This window comes from Procambarus clarkii, chromosome 62 (genome assembly GCF_040958095.1).
Source record: "Procambarus clarkii isolate CNS0578487 chromosome 62, FALCON_Pclarkii_2.0, whole genome shotgun sequence".
Taxonomy (NCBI): domain Eukaryota; kingdom Metazoa; phylum Arthropoda; class Malacostraca; order Decapoda; family Cambaridae; genus Procambarus; species Procambarus clarkii.
In genome coordinates this window covers 5,603,271-5,626,149 of record NC_091211.1, presented here as the reverse complement: position 1 = coordinate 5,626,149, position 22,879 = coordinate 5,603,271, and the positions used below count along the sequence as shown (strand labels likewise).

General features: G+C 40.8%; 1 protein-coding gene across 1 annotated transcript in view; it reads right to left on the bottom strand.

Annotated features, from left to right (window-relative positions):
- The window catches only part of LOC123766598 (antizyme inhibitor 2), a 286,143-nt gene that overhangs the window by 17,016 nt on the left and 246,248 nt on the right, over positions 1-22,879 (bottom strand). The window contains exon 9 of the mRNA XM_069308159.1: positions 16,653-16,867. Within this exon, the coding sequence (XP_069164260.1) occupies positions 16,653-16,867 (215 nt within the window). The remainder of the gene's footprint in view (positions 1-16,652; positions 16,868-22,879) is intronic.

The window sequence follows — 22,879 nt, the reverse complement described above, 5'->3', positions numbered from 1 at the left end:
TATTTCCTCGATACCAGGTGTTCGGGGTAGGCCTACACTACGCAGAACATTCTCATCTCCTGGCATACCTATATGCAGCTCTAGCACAAGATGACGGAGTCGTGTTTTTGGTACTCGTGGTGTTGGCGCCAAAACCAAAACCACTAGTGTACTTGTGTTGGAGGATTCTGAGGTTTTTATCCCACAAATTCCAACATTTGATGGTACCGATGTTGGCGTGACACCGTTATTGCCCTGTACTGGTGATGATATGGCTAAAATTGACTATTTTATGGCATATTTTGATCAGGTATTCATGGACCATCTCGTTGCAGAGATGAACAGATATGCTCACTACCTCATTGACTGGCATTTTACCTGCCTCTCGCATGACACGTTGGAAAGACATGACAAATGAGGAAATGTATGTGTTTTTAGCATTGAGCATGGTGATGAAACATTCAGAAAAACACGTGATCCAGGATTATTGGAACCAAGACAGCCTTGTTCCATTTCCCTTGTTCAATAGGTACATGTCACGTGATAGGTTCCTTCTGCTTCTCAGGTGCCTGTGCTTTGAGAACAATGATAATGAAGATAGACAGGACAGACTTTGGAAGGCGCAAAAGATTTTTAGTGAAATGAGAGGAAAGTTCTGTGACTATTTTGTATCAGGACAGAATGTCGTGACTGACGAATCGCTAGTCCTCTTCAAGGGACGACTGGCGTTTCATTCCATCAAAGCGCCACCGGTTTGGACTTAAGTTTTTTGTGCTTTGTGAATGCGAAACTGGTATTGTCATGGACATGATATTGTAATCAGGTAGAGACGTTGACATACCATGTCAAGATCCACATGGGTTCTCAGGCAGTGTCGTGAAAACACTCATGGAACCATTGCAGAACAAGGCGCATATCCTGTTCACGGACAACTACTATACCAGCCCCTTGTTGACCAGATTCCTCCTTGACCACAACTCTGGCCAACTGAAGGGAAATGCCAGTGTTTGTCATTGGTATTGCAGTGGGTGATTGCCAGCTGTGAAAGTGTGAAAAAATCTTATCAGTGCGCTGGAGGGACAGACGCGAAGTGAATATGTTGACAACTATTCACTCCAGTGCCATGTTGGATAGTAGCAAAGTGCACTTTGGAACACGGTTCCGAATATATAAAGCTGATTGTATCATTGACTACAACGTAAACAAGTGGCTAATTGATAAATGTGACATGATGGTTGGTGCCGTCGAGTGCGTGCGAAAATCTGCGAAGTGGACGAAGAAATTCTGTTTCCATCTCATTAACGTTGCAGTGCTGAACTGTTTCAATATGTATCTCGTGAAATTCATCAAAATATTCCCAATACGTACATTCAGTGCTGCTCTAGTGTCACAACTTCTCGTGAAGTTTGGAATGGAGGGCTGTGTTGCAACTCGCGGGGTGCCAGCAACAATGCCTCACGCAGTTCCTGACAGATTCAGGGGTAAGGAAATTTTGGCTGTACACATGCTTAGTTATCTGCCCGGCACAGGATCACGGGACAAGGGTAAACGTGCCTGCGTTGTCTGCAAGAACACACAATGTAGGGAATACAAGCGAAGATGCATTTGCACCGTGTGCGTTGAGTGCAAAGTTGCCCTATGCCCCATCGACTGCGTCTCTGATTATCACACACTCGTGCAGTTCTAAGTGTGTTATAGGGGATGTACATAGTGTGTGATACTGTACAGTGTGTAAATAAGTTACAAATGTACATATATGAACATGAAATATTGGAAATATGATCAATGTTTGTGGACACGTTTGTGATACATGTAACACAGTGTCTTGAAACAGTACAGATGTCTACTGCCAGAATATTATGAACGTGTTCAATATATATAGGATTAGCCAGAAAAAAACAATATTAATGCATTTGCAATTGTGCAAAAAAAAAATGAACACAAAATATTTGTGGAACTCGCGCTTGTAGAAGCTGGCGTGTGACTGGCTCCAGGACTCTACGCCACGGAGTATCCCAGACGCGCCTTAATCGACTGAGCTACGAAATGATATATGTCATGTGACGTCAAGAAACTGTGATGTCACACGACATTTTCTGAACCCCACTGCGGTCAAAGTAAGTACATTTATGATTAAATTTCAACATATATGTGATCAGGGAAGGTTATTTAACACTTTTACAAGTCCCATTTTTTTTTAAACAATTTATTGTTCGCCAAAAAACGGGTTTTGCCATATTTGAAGGCAGAGCAGTGCAGTGGTTAATTCCAATCTCCTCACAAGTCTACAATCATCTATTCATTCATTACCACGTCATAATGGAATGCCCTGTCAAGCATTGCATTTTTTTTGTTCTCAATATCTCTCCATGACATTTTGATTTCTTACTCAATTTTTATAACACAATATATTCTTAGATTTTACTTATCTACCATTCCAATTAATCATCGTTCATATACACCTATGACTAACAACCACACAACACCCTGCCACCACTCCCTTATGCACACTAGAACTCAACTAGTGCTCAACTCACGCAAGGCAAGTGAACTTAGGGAAAGAGCACAAGAAGTAAATCCAGATGTAATTGGACTCACAGAAACAAAACTCTCAGGAATCATAACAAATGCGGTGTTCCCCCCAGGAATACACTGAAATAAGGAAGGAGAGGGAGGGTAGGGGAGGAGGTGGAGTGGCCCTACTAATGAGAATGGAATGGAGTTTCAAGGAGATGGTTATCCCAGGCTGTGAAGGGTTTAGAGACTACATAACAGGCACTATGACGATGGGAGGACCAAGATTAGTAGTAGCAGTGATATATAACCCACCACCAAATGACAGAAGACCCAGGGAAGAGTATGACAGAAACAACTTGGCAGTTAACAATATAATTGAGAAGGCAGCCTCTGCTGCCAGTAGAATTCGATCCCATCTGCTAATCATGGTTGACTTCAATCACGGAAGGATAGACTGGGAGAACAAGGATCCACATGGAGGAGAGGAAACATGGCCAGCTAAACTACTTGAGGTGGCAACAAGAAACTTCTCAAGCCAGCATGCCAGAGAACCCACACGGGTGAGGGGAAATGATGAACCAGCGAGACTCGTCCTAGTATTCACTCTGAATGACTTCGACATAAGAGAAATTGACTTCGAGGCCCCAGTGGGAATGAGCGATCACAGTGTTCTGACATTTAAGTATCTGGTCGAAGAAGGGCTAATGCACTCGAGAAAGGGAGCTGAAAGCAAAAGGCTAGCATTCCACAAGGGAAACTATGAGGAGATGAGAAAATTCCTAACGGATGTCACATGGGAAACTGAGCTAAGGGGAAAGACGGTCCAAAACATGATGTAATACATCACCCAGAAATGTAAGGAGGCAGCAGAAAAGTTTATCCTTGCCCAAAAGGTAAAAAATGAAATGCAGATGAGAAACCCATGGTTTAATCAGAGATGTAAGCTAGCTAAGCAAGTAAGTAAAAGAGCATAGAGAAACTATAGAAATAACAGGACACCTGAGAGCAGAGAAGGATACCAGAGAGCCAGGAATGAATACGTCAGGGTAAGAAGAGAGGCAGAAGGGCAATATGAAAATGACATAGCAAGCAAGGCTAAGACTCAACCCAAATTGCTACACAGCCACATCAGGAGAAAGACAACAGTGAAGGAACAGGTAATGAAATTGAGGATAGGGGCAGACAGATTCACTACAAACGATAATGACGTGTGTGAGGAACTCAATAGGAAATTCCAGGAAGTCTTCACACTGGAGCAAGGAGAAGTTCCAGAGATAAGGGAAGGAATAGTAAACCAGGCACCACTAGAGGAATTTGAGATTACCAGTTGGGATGTAAGGAAGCTTTTGCTAGAGTTGGATGTGACAAAGGTTATAGGCCTGAATGGAATATCATCATGGATACTAAAGGAAGGAGCAGAAGCTCTGTGCCTGCTACTCTCCATGGTGTTTAACAAATCACTGGTAACAGGTGAACTGTCAAAAATTTGGAAGACGGCAAACGTAGTCACGATATACAAGGAAGGGGATACACAGGAGGCACTGAACTACAGGCCAGTGTCCCTAACCTGCATACTATGCAAGTTAATGGAAAAAATTGTGCGAAAAAAGCTAGTGGAACATCTGGAGCAAAGTAACTTTGTGACACAACACCAACATGGTTTCAGGAATGGCAAGTCATGCCTCACAGGATTAATTGAATTCTACGATCAGGCAATAAGCATCAGACAAGAAAGAGAGGGGTGGGCAGACTGCATATTTTTGGATTGCCAGAAAGCTTTTGACACAGTTCCACACCAGAGACTAGTGCGAAAGCTAGAGATGCAGACAGGAGTGAAAGGGAAGGTACTCCATTGGATAAGGGAGTACCTGAGTAACAGAAGACAGCGAATCACTCTGAGGGGTGAGGTCTCAGATTGGCGAGACGTCACCAATGGAGTCCCGCAGGGGTCAATCATTGGACCCATACTGTTTCTTATATACGTAAATGATCTTCCAGATGGTATAGAATCATTCCTCATTGTTTGCTGATGATGCAAAAATTACGAGGAGGATTAAGACAGTGGAAGATAGTATGAGGCTACAAGATGACCTAGACAGACAGAGTGCATGGTCCAACAAATGGCTATTAAGGTTCAACCCGAGTAAATGTAAGGTAATGAAACTAGGCAGTGGAAACAGGAGGCCAAGCACAGGATACCGAATGGGGGAGGAAGTCCTTCATGAAACAGACAGAGAAAGATCTGGGAGTTGATATCACACCAAACCTGTCTCCTGAAGCCCACATCAAAAGAATAACATCTGCTGTGTATGCGAGGCTGGCAAACATCAGAACTGCCTTCAGGAACCAATGTAAGGAATCATTCAGAACCTTATATACCACATATGTAAGACCAATCCTAGAGTATGCGGCCCCAGCATGGAGCCCGTACCTTGTCAAGCACATGGCGAAGCTAGAAAAAGTTCAGAGGTATGCCACTAGGCTAGTCCCAGAACTAAGAGGCATGAGTTACGAGGAAAGGCTGCGGGAAATGCACCTCATGACACTGGAAGACAGAAGAGTGAGAGGAGACATGATCACTACCTACAAAATTCACAGAGGAATTGACCGGGTAGATAAAGATAAACTGTTTAACACGGGTGGTACGCAAACAAGGGGGACACAAGTGGAAACTAAGCACTGAAATGAGCCACAGGGACGTTAAAAGGAACTTTTTCAGTGTCAGAGTAGTTAACAGATGGAATGCATTAGGCAGTGATGTGGTGGAGGCTGACTCCATACACAGTTTCAAATGAAGATAATGATAGAGCCCAGTAGGCTCAGGAATCTGTACACCAGTTGATTGACAGTTGAGAGGCGGGACCAAAGAGCCAGAGCTCAACCCCCGCAAGCACAATTAGGTGAGTGCTAGAGTATATACACGTATCTCGAGACGAGATGGAAAATTTACTCAATGGGTTAAGAAGAAACCTTTTTCCAGTTTATTGATGTGCTTCTTGAGATATGGGCACCATACAACTGCTGCATATTCTAATTTTGGTCACACAAAATCTCCATCTGTCGGACCAGATGTAGTTTCACCTTGGGTGCTGATGGAATGTGCAACTGAACTGAGCATTCCATTTCAACTGATATTCCAGATACTTTTGTCCAAAGGAAACTTAACAGATATTTGGAAAAGGGCAAACAAAGTTCTAATCAACGAAAATGATAGCAGAGAAGACCCTCTATATTATAGACCGATATCACTAACAAGCGTAGTAACAAACTTGTCCAAACACTAGAAAAAATAGGTAAAACTAAACGGATAGAATACCTGGAGAATAATGACATAATAACAAACAGACTGTATGGTTTCGAACAGGAAGATCCTGTGTAACAAATCTACTTAGTTTTTACGATAGAGCAACAGAGATTCTGCAGGAAAGAGGTGGTTGGGTTGACTATGTATATCTGGACCTAAAAAGAGGCTTTTGACAGAGTTGCACACAAGAGGTTGTTTTTGGAAACTAGAACCGGCTTGAGGGGTGACAGGGAGACTACTGACATGGATGACAAATTTTCTGACAGAAAGATGAGAGTGGTAAACAGAGGCAATATTTCCGACAGGAGGAGTGTCATTAGCGGAGTACCACATGGTTCAGTTCTTGCGCCAGTAATGTTTATCGTCTACATAAATGATCTACCAGAAGAAATACAGATTTATGTGAACATGTTTGCTGATGATGCTATGATACTGGGGGAAGATAGGAGACAATTGTTATGCCCTTCCAATTGTCCTAGATAAAATAAATACTTGGAGAACCATGTGGAAAACGGGATTCAATTTAAATAAATGCCATGTTATGGAATGTGGAATAGGAGAAAATAGACCTCAGACAACCTACAACTTATGTGGAAAGGTATTAAAGAGCTCTAATAAAGAAAGAGGTCTAGTGGTGGTTCTCGACAGTAGAATGTCAGCAGAGTAACACATAAAGTACATTGTGCGAGGAGCATATGCTATATTTTCCAACTTCAAAATCGCTTCTAATTACACGTATGGCGAAATACTAAAGAAACTTTAAAAACTAAAGAAATTTTGATGATATAAATGCACTACTTACAGCACTAGGTACTAAATTATCATTCATCATTTTAACAGAAACTTGGCTAAGTAATGACTATACCCAACTCTACAATTTAGCTGGTTATAAAGCCAATCATAACTGCAGGCCTAATAAAAAAGGTGGTGGTACAGCAATATATTACAAAGATACCTTCATCTGCAATAGTGCCATTAGTGATAGAGACGACTATTGTGAATATACCTTTGCCAAGTTCTCCAGTAAATCCCTTAAATCCTCCCTGATAATCGGTGCCATCTATAAATTTCCTAATACCAACATAGCTTTATTCTCTGACAATGTAAGGAATCTTATCATAAATAACAATCTCAACAAAAATTACATCATTCTGGGAGGTGATTTCAATATTGACCTGGGTCTTCAACACAACCCTCATGTTGACTATTTCCGTAACAGCATGCACTCCTGTATGCTAATCCCCACAATCACCAAGCCCACCCGAGTCACTCAAACATCTGCCACTACCCTGGATCACCTATGGACTAATACAACAGCTCCCCTTACATCTGGGGTAATTTATGACAGAACAACTGACCACTATCCTACCTTCCTCATAGCAAACTTGGACACCACACCACCAGAAAGCAAGAAACTTTCATTCAGGCTACACAGTGAATCAGCTTTAGGCAATCTCTCTAATGCACTTCACAATATTAACTGGGAATCTGAATTTAATAATACACAGGATATAAACTCATTAACTAACCTCTTTCTCTCCAAAACTCTAAGCCTCTACAACACTCACTGTCCCCTCCTTACCAAACACGTAACTGATAAAAGAAAAAAATAACCCGTGGCTCACAAGTAGCATAATTAAATCAATCAACAAAAAACATGAATATGAAAAGAAATTTAGGAGTGGCCTAGTTACAAAGGAAGTAGTTAAGAGGTACTCATCAGTGCTTACCAGTGTCATAAGAAAAGCTAAACTTTCATATTATGAGACTAGATTCAAAGAAGCAAAAGGCAACATGAAAAGCACATGGAATACCATCTCTAATATCCTAGGAACTAAACAACACTCCCACAACCAGATAACACTCTCTAAGGATGGCCTTGCACCGTCATCTGACCTAGAAATGGCGAATAAATTTAATAGCTTCTTTTCATCGATTGGTGCTAACCTTGCAAGTAAAATCCCACAGACTCAGACACATATCTCTCAGGCAGCTATCCAAACTCTTCTCCTTTCACCAGTCAGCCCGACAGATGTTGTGTCCATCATACACTCACTAAAAACCAAAGCTGGGAACGTCAGTGAAATCCCATCCCTTGTATACTAGAGCGCCTCCCATGCCCTTGCGCCACCTATAGCTCTGCTGTTCAACAAATCCCTTGAGTGTCATACCTTCCCTGATATCCTTAAAAAAGCAAGAGTAACGCCAGTTCGTAAAGGAGGTAATCCGGCAGACATAAACAACTATAGACCAATTTCAAACCTACCCATACTATCAAAAATATTTGAAAGATTATCTACAAACAACTCTACTCCTATCTCGTAAAATTCGACATTCTTAGCCCCTGTCAGTTTGGCTTCCGCTCCCAAAAGAGTACCAACGATGCAATTATTAGTCTCCTTGATATAATTTACTCAGCCCTTGACCAAAATGAGTTTCCGATTGAACTCTTCATTGACCCGAGAAAGGCCTTTGATACTGTTAATCACAATTTCCTCTTACATAAACTCCATCATTAAGGAGTCCGAGGCCATGCACTGGACTATATCCAATCCTATCTTAGTGATAGACACCAATGTGTAGCCATCAATAATGTAACCTCTCCCACTCTACCAATAACCGATGGAGTGCCACAGGGCAGCATCTTGGGACCTCTCCTATTTCTTATATACATCAATGATCTGCCTAACGTCTTTAACATTCTGAAACCTATTTTGTTTGCTGATGATACTACCCTCATCTACTCTAACCCCAACCCACATACACTAAATGATGTTGTTAATAATGAACTAAAAAAAGTCCACTTATGGATGTCAACCAACAAACTAACACTTAACATAGAAAAGACCTACTACATCTTATTTGGAAGCAAATCTACAAATGCAATTCAGCTTCAGATAGACATTGTAAACATTAGCAATAAAAATGATCGAAAGTTTCTAGGCCGATTCCTAGACAAGAGACTCAACTTCAGTACCCACATACAACACATACAATACAATACAATACAATTTTATTTAGGTAAGGTACATACATACAATAAATTTTTACAAGGATTGGTAGACTTATTGGTAGAGCTAGTACATACAATGCCTAAAGCCACTATTACGCAAAGCGTTTCGGGCATGATAAACTTAAATGACAAGCTTAATACTAATTGAGCATAATGAGTAGAATGAAAACAAGAAATGAAAACATAGATGAAAAAGCAGCACAAATACAATTATGTCGACAAACAGCGCTCTTTAAAGAAAAAAACAGACATTGGTTGACAATAGAAGGGTAAGGTAGGTTACAGGGAATTTATTAGGTATAGCTTCGCTTTTAACTTAAACTGGTTGAGAGAGGTATAGTCTTTAACATGGTTGGGAAGGTCATTCCACATTCTGGGCCCCTTGATTTGTAGAGCATTTCTAGTTTGATTAAGACGTACTCTAGGAATATCAAAACTGTATTTATTTCTGGTGTGATGCTCATGGGTTCTGTTACAACCTTCTATGAAGCTTTTGAGATCAGGATTGGCATTATAGTTTAGCGTTTTATATATGTATACTACACATGAGAGAATGTGCAGTGACTTAATGTCTAACATATTCAGAGATTTGAGTAGGGGTACTGAGTGATGTCTGGGGCCAGAATTGGATATTGTCCTAAAAGCAGCTTTGTGTTGAGTAATTAGAGGACGTAAGTGATTTTGGGTAGTAGAGCCCCAAGCACAAATACCATTGTTGAGATATGGATAGATAAGGGAGTAATAGAGAGTCACCAGGGCAGGGCGTGGTACATAATATCTGATCTTAGAAAGAATGCCCACAGTTTTTGAAACTTTTTTTGATATGTTTAATATGTGTCCCTGGAAATTCAGCTTGTGGTCAATGAGAATGCCAAGGAATTTGCCATCTAATTTGTTACAAATTTGGGTATTGTTTATTTTGAGATTCATTTGATTAGAGGATTTATTGCCAAACAGAATATAGAAGGTTTTGTCAATGTTAAGGGTGAGTTTGTTGGCAGTTAGCCACAGATGGACTTTATTTAGCTCAGTATTTACTGTGGCATTTAGAACAAGGGAATCAGGACTAGAGTAAATGAAGGTTGAGTCGTCAGCAAATAGAATTGGTTTGAGGTGTTGTGAGGCATTTGGAAGGTCATTAATGTAGATGAGAAAGAGGAAAGGGCCAAGTATGCTGCCCTGGGGAACACCAATGTTGATGGGTAGGGTGGGAGAAATTGTATTATTCACAGAAACATATTGGAGCCTGTCAGTAAGGTAGGATTTGAGGTATTGTAGGGAGTGTCCTCTGACTCCATAATGATGTAATTTAAGAAGAAGGTTTTGGTGGTTGACAGAATCAAAAGCTTTACGCAGGTCCACAAACAACCCAACAGGGAACTCATTTTTATCAAGAGCTAAGAAACATAACATAACTAAGAAAGTCTCTAAAACAGTTGGTATACTCTCCAAAATCAGATATTATGTACCTAACTCTGCTCTCATCTATCTATATTATGCACTAATCTATCCCTATCTTAATTTTGGTATCTGTGCATGGGGTTCAACCACTGCAAACCACCTCAAGTCCATCATCACCCAGAAAAAATCTGCTATCAGAATAATAACAAATTCTGCTTTCAGACAACACTCAGCCCCCTTGTTTAACTCTCTAAACATGCTAAACATAATCTCACTCCACAAATTCTCTTGTGTCAACTATATTTACAAAACTCTCTTCTTAAATGCCAATCCTGCTCTGAAACTCTCCCTAGACAGATGTAATATGACCCATTATCACCACACCAGAAATTGATATCTCTTTGATATCCCCAGAGTCAAACTTAATCTGTGTAAACACTCTAAGCAAATTAAGGGACCCAGTTTATGGAACTCACTCCCCCATTGAATTGAAAAGTTGTCCAACTTTTGCGTCATTCAAAAAAAATACTAAAAAGTACCTAATTTCATCTTCATAGTTTTTTACCTTTTGCTTTAAAATTGCACAGTATCTATTGCTACCCAATCTCCCAATCTTCATGTACCCAATCCGAACATCTTTATCATTGTGATCATTACTGTCTTCTTATATATGCTGCCAATCTGCTGTATGGTGTCTATTAATCTTGTTTAAATTACCAATCAAGCTGTCAATGTAATCAATCAGAGCTTTAATATACCAATGTGCTTTAATATACTTACTAATCTCTCTCATCTCATTTTTTTTTCTTGCAATGTATTTGTTATCATTTTATTAATTCTGCTAGAATTTACCTACTTAAAATTATCTGTTAGAATTAGGACTTGCCCGAAATGCTGCATGTACTAGTGGCTTTACAAGATTGTAAATACTATGCTATGTATTCTCACAAACTCAATGTACCTTCTTGTATATAAATAAATAAAAAATAAATAAATAATAACTGTTCATGACTTTTGTGAGACCAAAATTAGAATATGCGGTAGTTGTATAATATCCCAAGAAGCACATCAATAAACTGGAAAAGGTACAATGGCATGCTTCTAAATGGTTTATAAAAACTGAAAAACAAGTTATGAAGGCAGAGGCTAGATGCGTTAAATATGCCAAAGGTAAAAGAAAAAATGCGATATGAACAACATTTACAAAGTAATTATTGGAACTGACCAAATTGACAGGAATTCCTGAAAGTGGTAACCTCAAGAACAAAGAGGACAAGATTAAAGCTAAGGAAGTGAAAGTACAGAAAAAATATATGAATGTTTTCCTTTGCAAGCAGAGTGGAGGACAGTTGGAATAAGTTAAGTGAGAAGATGGTGGAGGCCAAAATCATTAGTAGTTTCAAGCGTCATAAGACAAAGAGTGCTGGGAAGACGGGACACCACGATTGTAGCACTCATCTTGTAACTACACTTAGGTAATTTTACTTGGGGAATTACACCTCTTGACTGCTTCTATTCCTATTTTGTTTTTCTTAAATAGTACTGTTACTGTGCTGACTATACTTAACTTCCCTGACAGACTCTACTCTCAACTCCGATTTCACAAAATACACTTTTATTTGTCACACCCCATGAATTTAAACTGATCAAACCACTTCATCACTTCTCAATTCACATTACTCAAATAATGATAACTCCTCTCTTCACCACCACACTCAAGTTTTACTGTCTGTTCTATCTTATCAACCTGTCCTCTTACAAATTACGTCTGAATTTGGCCGTTTGCCCGTATGGCAGAAAATGGACGTAATTTTAAAATAAAAAAAAAACAAATTGAAAATAAATTTTGGATTTTTTCCCTAAACAGCAAGTTAAGTGTCCTCTGGTAGGTAAGGAGGGCAGGAAGTTCTCCTAAGGTTTCAAAACGTCATGAAAACCACTAATTGAAAGTTTCCTCTCCTAACCTGAGTAAGCCGGAGGACTCAACAGAAAACAGGACAGTACATCACTTTCGTGAGCCGATTTCATTTAAAATTTCGTCCATTTTTGGCCATAGTGCGCATACGAGCGAAAAGAGACGTTATTTTTAAGAGGACGGGTTGATCAAACACCCATACAGTTTTACACTAGTCTATATAGCTGTCTTTCATTCTTTTCTAAATGATCTGCACACAACAAATATAACTTCATTCAGTTACTCCTATTTGGTCATTTCACTGTTTACTCGCCCTCCCCTCCCTCTCTGCCCCCCCTGTCGGAAAATCCGACACCATTTAATATATCATACAGACAGATAATAATTGCTGCTGTATTACCAACAAGTTAACCCATAGAAAACGTAACTTGTAGTGGAATTACCGTCTAAAGAAAACGGGATATCATCACCACATACTATTATATTCACCAGCTATTCTGCTGGGAATTATTCTTAAATACATTAGTCTTTGGACTTTACCATCATAAAAACATCTCATATAAATTAACTTAATTATCAATATTAAAGTAGAGTAAATGTGACCCTTCTATCACTTATTGACATCTGGACAATGTAGGCCAGGCGTCAGTGAGGGAGGGAGGGCAGCCATTGTTGTGTCACCTCCGAGACGCGTGGAGCAAATTCGGCTCCTATTATATCTGGACAATGTCGGCCAGTAGCGTCAATAGTATGGAGTGTTAGACATTGCCATTGTTTATACTAGACCAGAGGCTCACAGGAGCAAATACGGCTCCTGTTAATTTTACTTGGACGTAGTGTTATGGAAACCAAAGGTGTACCATCTTCAACACGCTGTCAACAAATCAAGTTAAGTGTTCTTTCTGAAACCCATTATCTATCATTAGTGGCCATTAATGTCATTGGGTAGGGTTAGCCGGTTAGAGCACGAGATAGCCTCAAACTAAAGGTAATTAAGCCAGGTCTTTATTGTTCCATGTACAGTATTTTCTCTGATATACCTGTCATATATAGGTATCTGGCTTTACAGCTAGCGCCCTTTTGACAGGTCAAGACGAGGAAGTATCTTTTGTGCATCAGTTACCAGGGTGATGGAAGCTACCTCAAAGAGGGAAAATGTGGAGTCTACACCCTAGTTATACCTGGTGGACTAACCTGCTGTACTATAAGATAAGGAACCTCTTCAGTGTATGTAGTCTAATACTGTAGTTTGATTGGCTGCATATATATAAATTTAATTAATATAAACACCCCCCTAATGTGTGGAGGATCGATTTGTGAGATTGAGATTATTGCAGAAATACAGTCCACTTATCATTATACAAATTGCTATCGAAATATATAAATTAACGTAAATATAAATTCATATAAATTAAATAAATATAAATCTCACAGGTCGGTTCCCACATTATTTGGTCCTTCGAAACCGAATTATTTGGTCATCTTCGAACCGGATGACGGATTATTTGATCTTTTGAACCCACATTTGGTCATCTTAGTACCGGATGAACCAGTTAACCAGTGGATTCATTAAATAAACTAGTGCAGTGTGATTTAAACAAAGGCCAGCCAGTCAAAGACAGCGGCGTTGCCTCGTGGGAGCTCAGGAGCCCCCCTCAACTGAGTTCAGCCTCGTCAGCGGTTTCATGGACACCCACAGATATTTGGTGGCGTGTTATTCTGTGAAATGACAGCGCTAATATAGAAGCCAGCCAAATTAGTGACTGTGTCGCGAGATTGTTCACTGATTTCGTGGTGTTAAATTTCGCGAGAGATTATCCACGAATTTTGTGGAGTTTATTTCGCGAGGTCACTAATAATATTTAATACTTCTAGATAATATTAGAAGTTTCATAGAGGCTAATTAAGAGGCTATTATCAATAATTGTATATATTATTTCTCCAAAATAGAGAATTATTTAATATATATTGCACTAGTGATCACAGTATAATATTTACTAATTGCCATCCCACAACAGGGTAGAATATTAACATTGACTAGTTGAACTATTATTGCTCATCCTAGTCCCATTATTACCATAGTCAGTTGTACTATATTGATCAACCTAACACCATTAATGAATGGTCCAGACCCTATTTTGGGTGTAATTTTATCAACTCGAATTGAGTTGTATATATAATAATTTACTTATGATCATTACACCTTTGAGTGATTAATTAGTGTCTCTTCCATCCTAGGGTGATATAGAGGAGCTAACCTAAAGGTACTTCCAGTGACACTGGTTTATCACTCAAATCATTAGTGTGTATGATTGTATATATATAATGTGTATTAATTTTAAGTGCTAACCTCTAGTAGAGGTAGGATTATTGCCTAGTGAGTGCAGAATTTACCCTAGGCTACCATTAGTGTTTGTTCAGTATTATGAGCAGACCAACTACAAGTCACTGCGACCAATGTCACTGAACCCACTGCAGTCTCAGAACCATACTTTACTTTAATGATGAGCTATTCAATCTTCTGAATCAATTAACTAAATTAAACCCCAATAAATCTGATGACTGATTTGATACATTTATTATTTAATCAAGATGTATTCCATGGGCCTCAGTGTTCATATATCAGTGACTAGTTACCTGAACAAACTTCAAGTTATATCTAATGTCACTGATCTCACTGCAGTCCCTGAATCATACTTGACTGTAGTACTTGATCACATTCAGTCTTCTGGGTTAAATAATATGTAATTAGGCTTGAATATTAGCATTTCAAGAGTTAACAGGGAAATGAAATCGCATTAGACTTGTAACCCCTGCAACTCTAGTACGGGACATCCGTCCTGTACGAACAGATGCACAAATGTGTGATTACTAACTATTAACATCAAATTAATCAAATAATTCGAAGGAGGAGTATCGGTGTTCATCTGTTCTAAAGAGGACTGCGACCCGTGAGCAGCCCCTGGGGAATTATGTCGGAAAATCCGACACCATTTAATATATCATACAGACAGATAATAATTGCTGCTGTATTACCAACAAGTTAACCCATAGCAAACGTAACTTGTAGTGGAATTACCGTCTAAAGAAAACAGGATATCATCACCACATACTATTATATTCACCAGCTATTCTGCTGGGAATTATTCTTAAATACATTAGTCTTTGGACTTTACCATCATAAAAACATCTCATATAAATTAACTTAATTATCAATATTAAAGTAGAGTAAATGTGACCCTTCTATCACTTATTGACATCTGGACAATGTAGGCCAGGCATCAGTGAGGGAGGGAGGGCAGCCATTGTTGTGTCACCTCCGAGACGCATGGAGCAAATTCGGCTCCTATTATATCTGGACAATGTCGGCCAGTAGCGTCAATAGTATGGAGTGTTAGACATTGTCATTGTTTATACTAGACCAGAGGCTCACAGGAGCAAATACGGCTCCTGTTAATTTTACTTGGACGTAGTGTTATGGAAACCAAAGGTGTACCATCTTCAACACGCTGTCAACAAATCAAGTTAAGTGTTCTTTCTGAAACCCATTATCTATCATTAGTGGCCATTAATGTCATTGGGTAGGGTTAGCCGGTTAGAGCACGAGATAGCCTCAAACTAAAGGTAATTAAGCCAGGTCTTTATTGTTCCATGAACAGTATTTTCTCTGATATATCTGTCATATATAGGTATCTGGCTTTACAGCTAGCGCCCTTTTGACAGGTCAAGACGAGGAAGTATCTTTTGTGCATCAGTTACCAGGGTGATGGAAGCTACCTCAAAGAGGGAAAATGTGGAGTCTACACCCTAGTTATACCTTGTGGACTAACCTGCTGTACTATAAGATAAGGAACCTCTTCAATGTATGTAGTCTAATACTGTAGTTTGATTGGCTGCATATATATAAATTTAATTAATATAAACACCCCCCTAATGTGTAGAGGATCGATTTGTGAGATTGAGATTAATGCAGAAATACAGTCCACTTATCATTATACAAATTGCTATCGAAGTATATAAATTAACGTAAATATAAATTCATATAAATTAAATAAATATAAATCTCACAGGTCGGTTCCCACACCCCCCTCTTTCTCTCTCTCTCCCCCCCTCCCCCTCCCTCTTTCCCCATCCTCCCCACTCTCTTTTCCCTCCCTCCCTGTCCCTCCCACTCTCTCTCCCTTCCCTCTCTTCTCTTTCCTCTCCCTCCCCTTCTCTAACACTCACATCCATGACCTCCATCGTGACCACATCCGCGTACATATTGGATAACCAGAGACCTCAGAGAGTCCAGACAATCACCCACATTGTTATCAAACCACTCGTTCATTACGCTTTTAACATTGTCATGTGCACTGCTGCCTATAAAGAAACTTTGCACAACATTTAACAGCATTCTGCCAACTCTACGGTAGTATTATACTTCAAAGTCTTTCATTAACTTTGTAATATTTATCGAGTTCAGTGGAAGATAATCTGCACAAATTACAGATATTTAAAAGTAAAAGAATTCAGTAACTTACACTGTGTCAGAGGAGGCAACAACATGCACTTCAGTGAGTGGGAATCCATTAAAGTGGGTTGAGAGAGTGAAGCAGTAGGCGCCCATGTTGGGCCACATCAACCAGTCCCCCAACTGCAGGTCAGGAAGGAGGAAGACCTTCTTGGTTACTCTGTCGTTCCCGCAGCAGGACCGACCCCACACTATACTGGGCTTCACAGGCGTCTCTCCTCTTACCTAAATCCAAGACACACTATTCAATATGCTCTCTTATTATAGTTATACTCATACATAATATTATAGTTTTATATCCAATTCTTATTATAGTTATACTCATCCAAAAGTATGACAATACAAAATTTAATTAAACAGTAATATATATATGGTAAAATATTGTTTGCGATTACTTCAATTAGGACAATATCCAATTCTGGCCCCAGACATCACTCGGTACTCCTATTCAAATCCCTGAATATGTTAGACATTAAGTCACTGCACATTCTCTCATGTGTACTATACATATACAAAACGCTAAATTGTAATGCCAATCCTGATCTCAAAAGCTTCATAGAAGGTTGTAACAGAACCCATGAGCACCACACCAGAAATAAATACAGTTTTGATATTCCTAGAGTACGACTTAATCAAACCAGAAATGCTCTACAAATCAAGGGGCCCAGGATGTGGAATGACCTTCCCAACCATGTTAAAGACAGTACCTCTCTCAACCAGTTTAAGTTAAAAACGAAGCTATACCTAATAAATTCCCTGTAACCTACCTTACCCCTCTATTGTCAACCCATGTATGTTTTTTTTTTTTTTTTTTTTTGTTTTACAAATCAACGCTGTTTTAATGTAATTTTCTGTAATAATTTGTAATTGTATTTGTGCTGTTTTTTCAACAATGTTCCCCCCTCTTTTACCTCTATTTTTATTTGTACTCAACGCATTTTTTTCTTTTTACACATTAGTTTTAAGCTTTAGTCAGTAGTGTTTTTTCCTGCCCGAAACGCTTTGCGTAATAGTGGCTTTAGGCATTGTATGTACTAGCTCTTATCTATAAAGCCAACAAACTTTGTAAAATCTCTTTATGTATGTACCTTTGCCTAAATAAAAATTATTATTATTATTATTATTATTAATATACAGCTCATACTTTATTTCAATATTTAAAGGATTAAAAGGATAATTATTAATTCATTGTGTCTGGGGACAGGCAGCCAAAATATATACATATAGTACATGTTAGACTTATATTAAGGTCCGACCCGGGGCGAATTACTGACCCTCCCCAGGATGCAACCCCACAACAAGCTGACTAACTCCCGGGTACCTATTTACTGTTAAGTGGACAGGGGCTTCAGGTGATAGGAAATGCACCCAACCGTTTCTGTCTCACCTGGGATTCGATCCTAGAATTCTCGACGGTGAGTCGCGAGCGAATTCGATTTTACTACCCTCTGTACAGTTAAGGGATTAAGTAGTTAAGGGACTCAGTATCTAGTAAGGTATATGTTGGGTCTCCAAAAATAACAAAAGAACTTTAACAAATACCACCTTTATAAATACATATAAAACTGGAAACCTTTTTGCATGATAAATATATGCTTGTGTGGATAAGTGACACACACACACACACACACACACACACACACACACACTGGGGCCTCGTAGCCTGGTGGATAGCGCGAAAAACTCGTAATTCTGTGGCGCGGGTTCGATTCCCGCACGAGGCAGAAACAAATGGGCAAAGTTTCTTTCACCCTAAGTGCCCCTGTTACCTAGCAGTAAATAGGTACCTGGGAGTTAGTCAGCTGTCACGGGCTGCTTCCTGGGGTGTGTGTGTGTGTGGTGTAGAAAAAAAAAGTAGTTAGTAAACAGTTGATTGACAGTTGAGAGGCGGGCCGAAAGAGCAAAGCTCAACCCCCGCAAAAACACAACTAGTAAACAAAAACACAACTAGTAAACACACACACACACACACACACACACACACACACACACACACACACACACACACACACACACACACACATAAGGGACCTGATAGCTGAGTGGACAGTGCTCTGGACTCGTAATCCTAGGGTCCGGGTTCGATCCTCGGTGATGGCAGAAACAAATTGCACAGAGTTTCTTTCACCCTGATGCTCCTGTTACCAAGCAGTAAAAGGTACCTGGGAGTTAGCTAGCTGTTTTGGTTCCAGGAGGTCCAGGAGGTATTCACAATAGAACAAGGTGAGGTCACTGTGCTAGGAGAAAGGGAGGTAAACCAGGTGGCCTTGGAAGAGTTCGAAATTACGAGAGAGGAGGTCAAGAGACACCTGCTGGATCTGGATGTTAGAAAGGCTGTTGGTCCAGATGGGATCTCACCATGGATACTGAAAGAGTGTGCAGAGGCACTTTGCTTGCCACTCTCCATAGTGTATAGTAAGTCACTGGAGACGGGAGACCTACCAGAAATATGGAAGATGGCGAATTTGGTCCCAATATACAAAAAGGGCGACAGGCAAGAGGCACTTAACTACAGGCCAGTGTCCTTGACTTGTATACCATGCAAGGTGTTGGAGAAGATCGTGAGAAAAAACCTGGTAACACATCTGGAGAGAAGGGACTTCGTGACAAATCGCCAACATGGGTTCAGGGAGGGTAAATCTTGCCTTACAGGCTTGATAGAATTCTACGATCAGGTGACAAAGATTAAGCAAGAAAGAGATGGATGGGCGGACTGCATTTTTTTGGACTGTCGGAAAGCCCTTGACACAGTACCCCATAAAAGGTTGATGCATAAGCTGGAGAAACAGGCAGGAGTAACTGGTAGGGCGCTCCAGTGGATAAGGGAGTACCTAAGCAATAGGAAGCAGAGAGTTATAGTGAGGGGTGAGACCTCAGAATGGAGTGAAGTCACCAGTGGAGTCCCACAGGGCTCTGTGCTTGGACCTATCCTGTTTCTGATATACGTAAATGATCTCCCAGAGGGTATAGACTCATTCCTCTCAATGTTTGCCGACGACGCCAAAATTATGAGAAGGATTAAGACAGAGAAGGACAGCTTGAGGCTTCAAGAAGACCTGGACAAGCTGCAGGAATGGTCAAACAAATGGCTGTTAGAGTTTAACCCAAGCAAATGTAATGTAATGAAGATAGGGGTAGGAAGCAGGAGACCAGATACAAGGTATCACTTGGGAGATGAAATACTTCAAGAGTCAGAGAGAGAAAGACCTGGGGGTTGATATCACGCCAGACCTGTCCCCTGAAGCTCATATGAAGAGGATAACAGCAGCAGCATATGCCAGGTTTGCTAACATAAGAACGGCCTTTAGAAACTTGTGTAAGGAATCTTTCAGAACATTATATACCACATATGTCAGACCAATCCTGGAGTATGCAGCTCCAGCATGGAGTCCATATCTAGTCAAGCATAAGACTAAACTGGAAAAGGTTCAAAGGTTTGCCACCAGACTAGTACCCGAGCTGAGAGGTATGAGCTACGAGGAGAGACTACGGGAATTGAACCTCACTTCGTTGCAAGACAGAAGAGTTAGGGGGGACATGATCACCACATTCAAGATTCTCAAGGAAATCGACAGGGTTGATAAAGACAGGCTATTTAACACAAGGGGCACACGCACTAGGGGACACAGGTGGAAACTGAGTGCCCAAATGAGCCACAGAGATATTAGAAAGAACTTTTTTAGTGTCAGAGTGGTTGACAAATGGAATGCATTAGGAAGTAATGTGGTGGAGGCTGACTCCATACACAGTTTCAAGTGTAGATATGATAGAGCCGAATAGGCTCAGGAACCTGTACACCTGTTGATTGACGGATGAGAGGCGGGACCAAAGAGCCAGAGCTCAACCCCCGCAAGCACAACTAGGTGAGTACAACTAGGTGAGTACACATACACACCGGTGTGTGGGCCGGTGGCTAAGCGGATAGCACGCTGTACATGTGATCCTGTGGTCCCGGGTTCGATTTCTGGCGCCGGCGAGAAATAATGGGCAGAGTTTCTTTCACTTTAATGCTCCTGTTACCTAGCAGTATATAGGTACCTGGGAGTTAGTCACCTGTCACGGGCTGCTTCCTGGGGTGTACTTGTGTGTGTGGTGTGGGGGGAAAAAATAGTAGGTAGTAACAGTTGAGAGGCGGGCCGAAAGAGCAGAGCTCAACCCCCGCAAGCACAACTAGGTGAATACAACTAGGTGAACACACACACACACACACACACACACACACAAATACACGAGGCGGGGGCCTCGTAGCCTGGTGGATAGCGCGCAGGACTTGTAATTCTGTGGCGCGGGTTCGATTCCCGCACGAGGCAGAAACAAATGGGCAAAGTTTCTTTCACCCTGAATGCCCCTGTTACCTAGCAGTAAATAGGTACCTGGGAGTTAGTCAGCTGTCACGGGCTGCTTCCTGGGGTGTGTGTGTGTGTGGTGTGGGGGAAAAAAAAAAGTAGTGTAGTTAGTAAACAGTTGATTGACAGTTGAGAGGCGGGCCGAAAGAGCAAAGCTCAACCCCCGCAAACACAACTAGGTGAATACATACACACACACACACACACACACCCAGACAGGAATATGATAGAAACAACTTGGCCACCATCAATATAATAGAGAGAGCAGCTTCTGTGGCTAGCAGGAACGGATCCAGACTTCTAATCATGGGAGACTTCAACCATGGGAAGATAGATTGGGGGAACAGAGACCCACATGGAGGCCCAGACACATGGAGAGCTAAGCTGCTGGATGTGGCAACAAGAAACTTTCCAAGTCAACACGTCAAGGGACCGACAAGAATGAGAGGAGGGGATGAACCAGCCTTGCTTGATCTGATATTTACCCTAAATGAGTCGGATATAAGGGAAGTTAAGTTGGAAGCCCCCTTGGGAATGAGTGATCATAGTGTAGTGAGCTTTGAGTACCTGGTTGAGCTGGGAATTATCACCCCCAAAAAAGAACTGGGAACCAAAGAGCTGGCGTACCGAAAGGGAAATTATGAGGAAATGAATAAATTCCTATGGGATATACATTGAGACACAGAACTCGGAACCAAGTCCGTACAAGATATGATGGACTATGTCACCCAAAAATGTCAGGAGGCTGTAAGCAGGTTTGTCCCAGCCCGACAGGAAAAAACAGAGAAGCAAAGGAAGAATCCGTGGTTTAATAAGGAATGTATGAAAGCAAAGGAGCAGAACAAAAGGGCATGGAGGAACTTCCGTAATAACAGAACACCAGAAAGTAGAGAGAGATACCAGAGAACCAGGAACGAGTATGTCAGTGTGAGAAGAGCAGCTGAGAAAAGGTATGAAAATGATATAGCTAATAAAGCCAAGACCGAACCAAAGCTACTACACAGTCACATCAGGAGGAAGACAACAGTGAAGGAACAGGTGATGAAACTTAGGGTGGGCGAGGACAGGTACACAGAGAATGACAAAGAGGTGTGTGAAGAACTCAACAAAAGGTTCCAGAGGTCTTTACAATAGAACAGGGAGATGTAGCGGCGCTAGAAGAGGTGGTAGCAAACCAGGTGACCTTGGATAGGTTCGAAATTACAAGAGATGAGGTCAAGAAGCACCTATTGGAGCTGGATGTGAGAAAAGCTGTTGGGCCGGATGGAATCTCGCCATGGGTATTGAAAGAGTGTGCAGGAGCACTTTGCCTACCACTCTCCATAGTGTATAGTAGGTCACTGGAAACGGGGGACCTACCAGAAATATGGAAGACTGCTAATGTAGTACCAATATACAAAAAGGGTGACAGACAAGAGGCACTGAACTACAGGCCAGTGTCCTTAACTTGTATACCATGCAAGGTGATGGAGAAGATTGTGAGAAAAAACCTAGTAACACATCTAGAGAGAAGAGAGTTCATGACAACCCATCAACATGGGTTCAGGGAGGGTAAATCTTGCCTTACAGGATTGATAGAATTCTACGATCAGGTGACAAAGATTAAACAAGAAAGAGAAGGGTGGGCGGACTGCATTTTTTTGGACTGTCAGAAAGCCTTTGACACAGTACCCCATAAAAGGTTGATGCATAAGCTAGAGAAACAGGCAGGAGTAACTGGTAGGGCGCTCCAGTGGATAAGGGAGTACCTAAACAATAGGAAGCAGAGAGTTACAGTGAGGGGTGAGACCTCAGACTGGCATGAAGTCACCAGTGGAGTCCCACAGGGCTCTGTACTTGGACCTATCCTGTTTCTGATATACGTAAATGATCTCCCAGAGGGTATAGACTC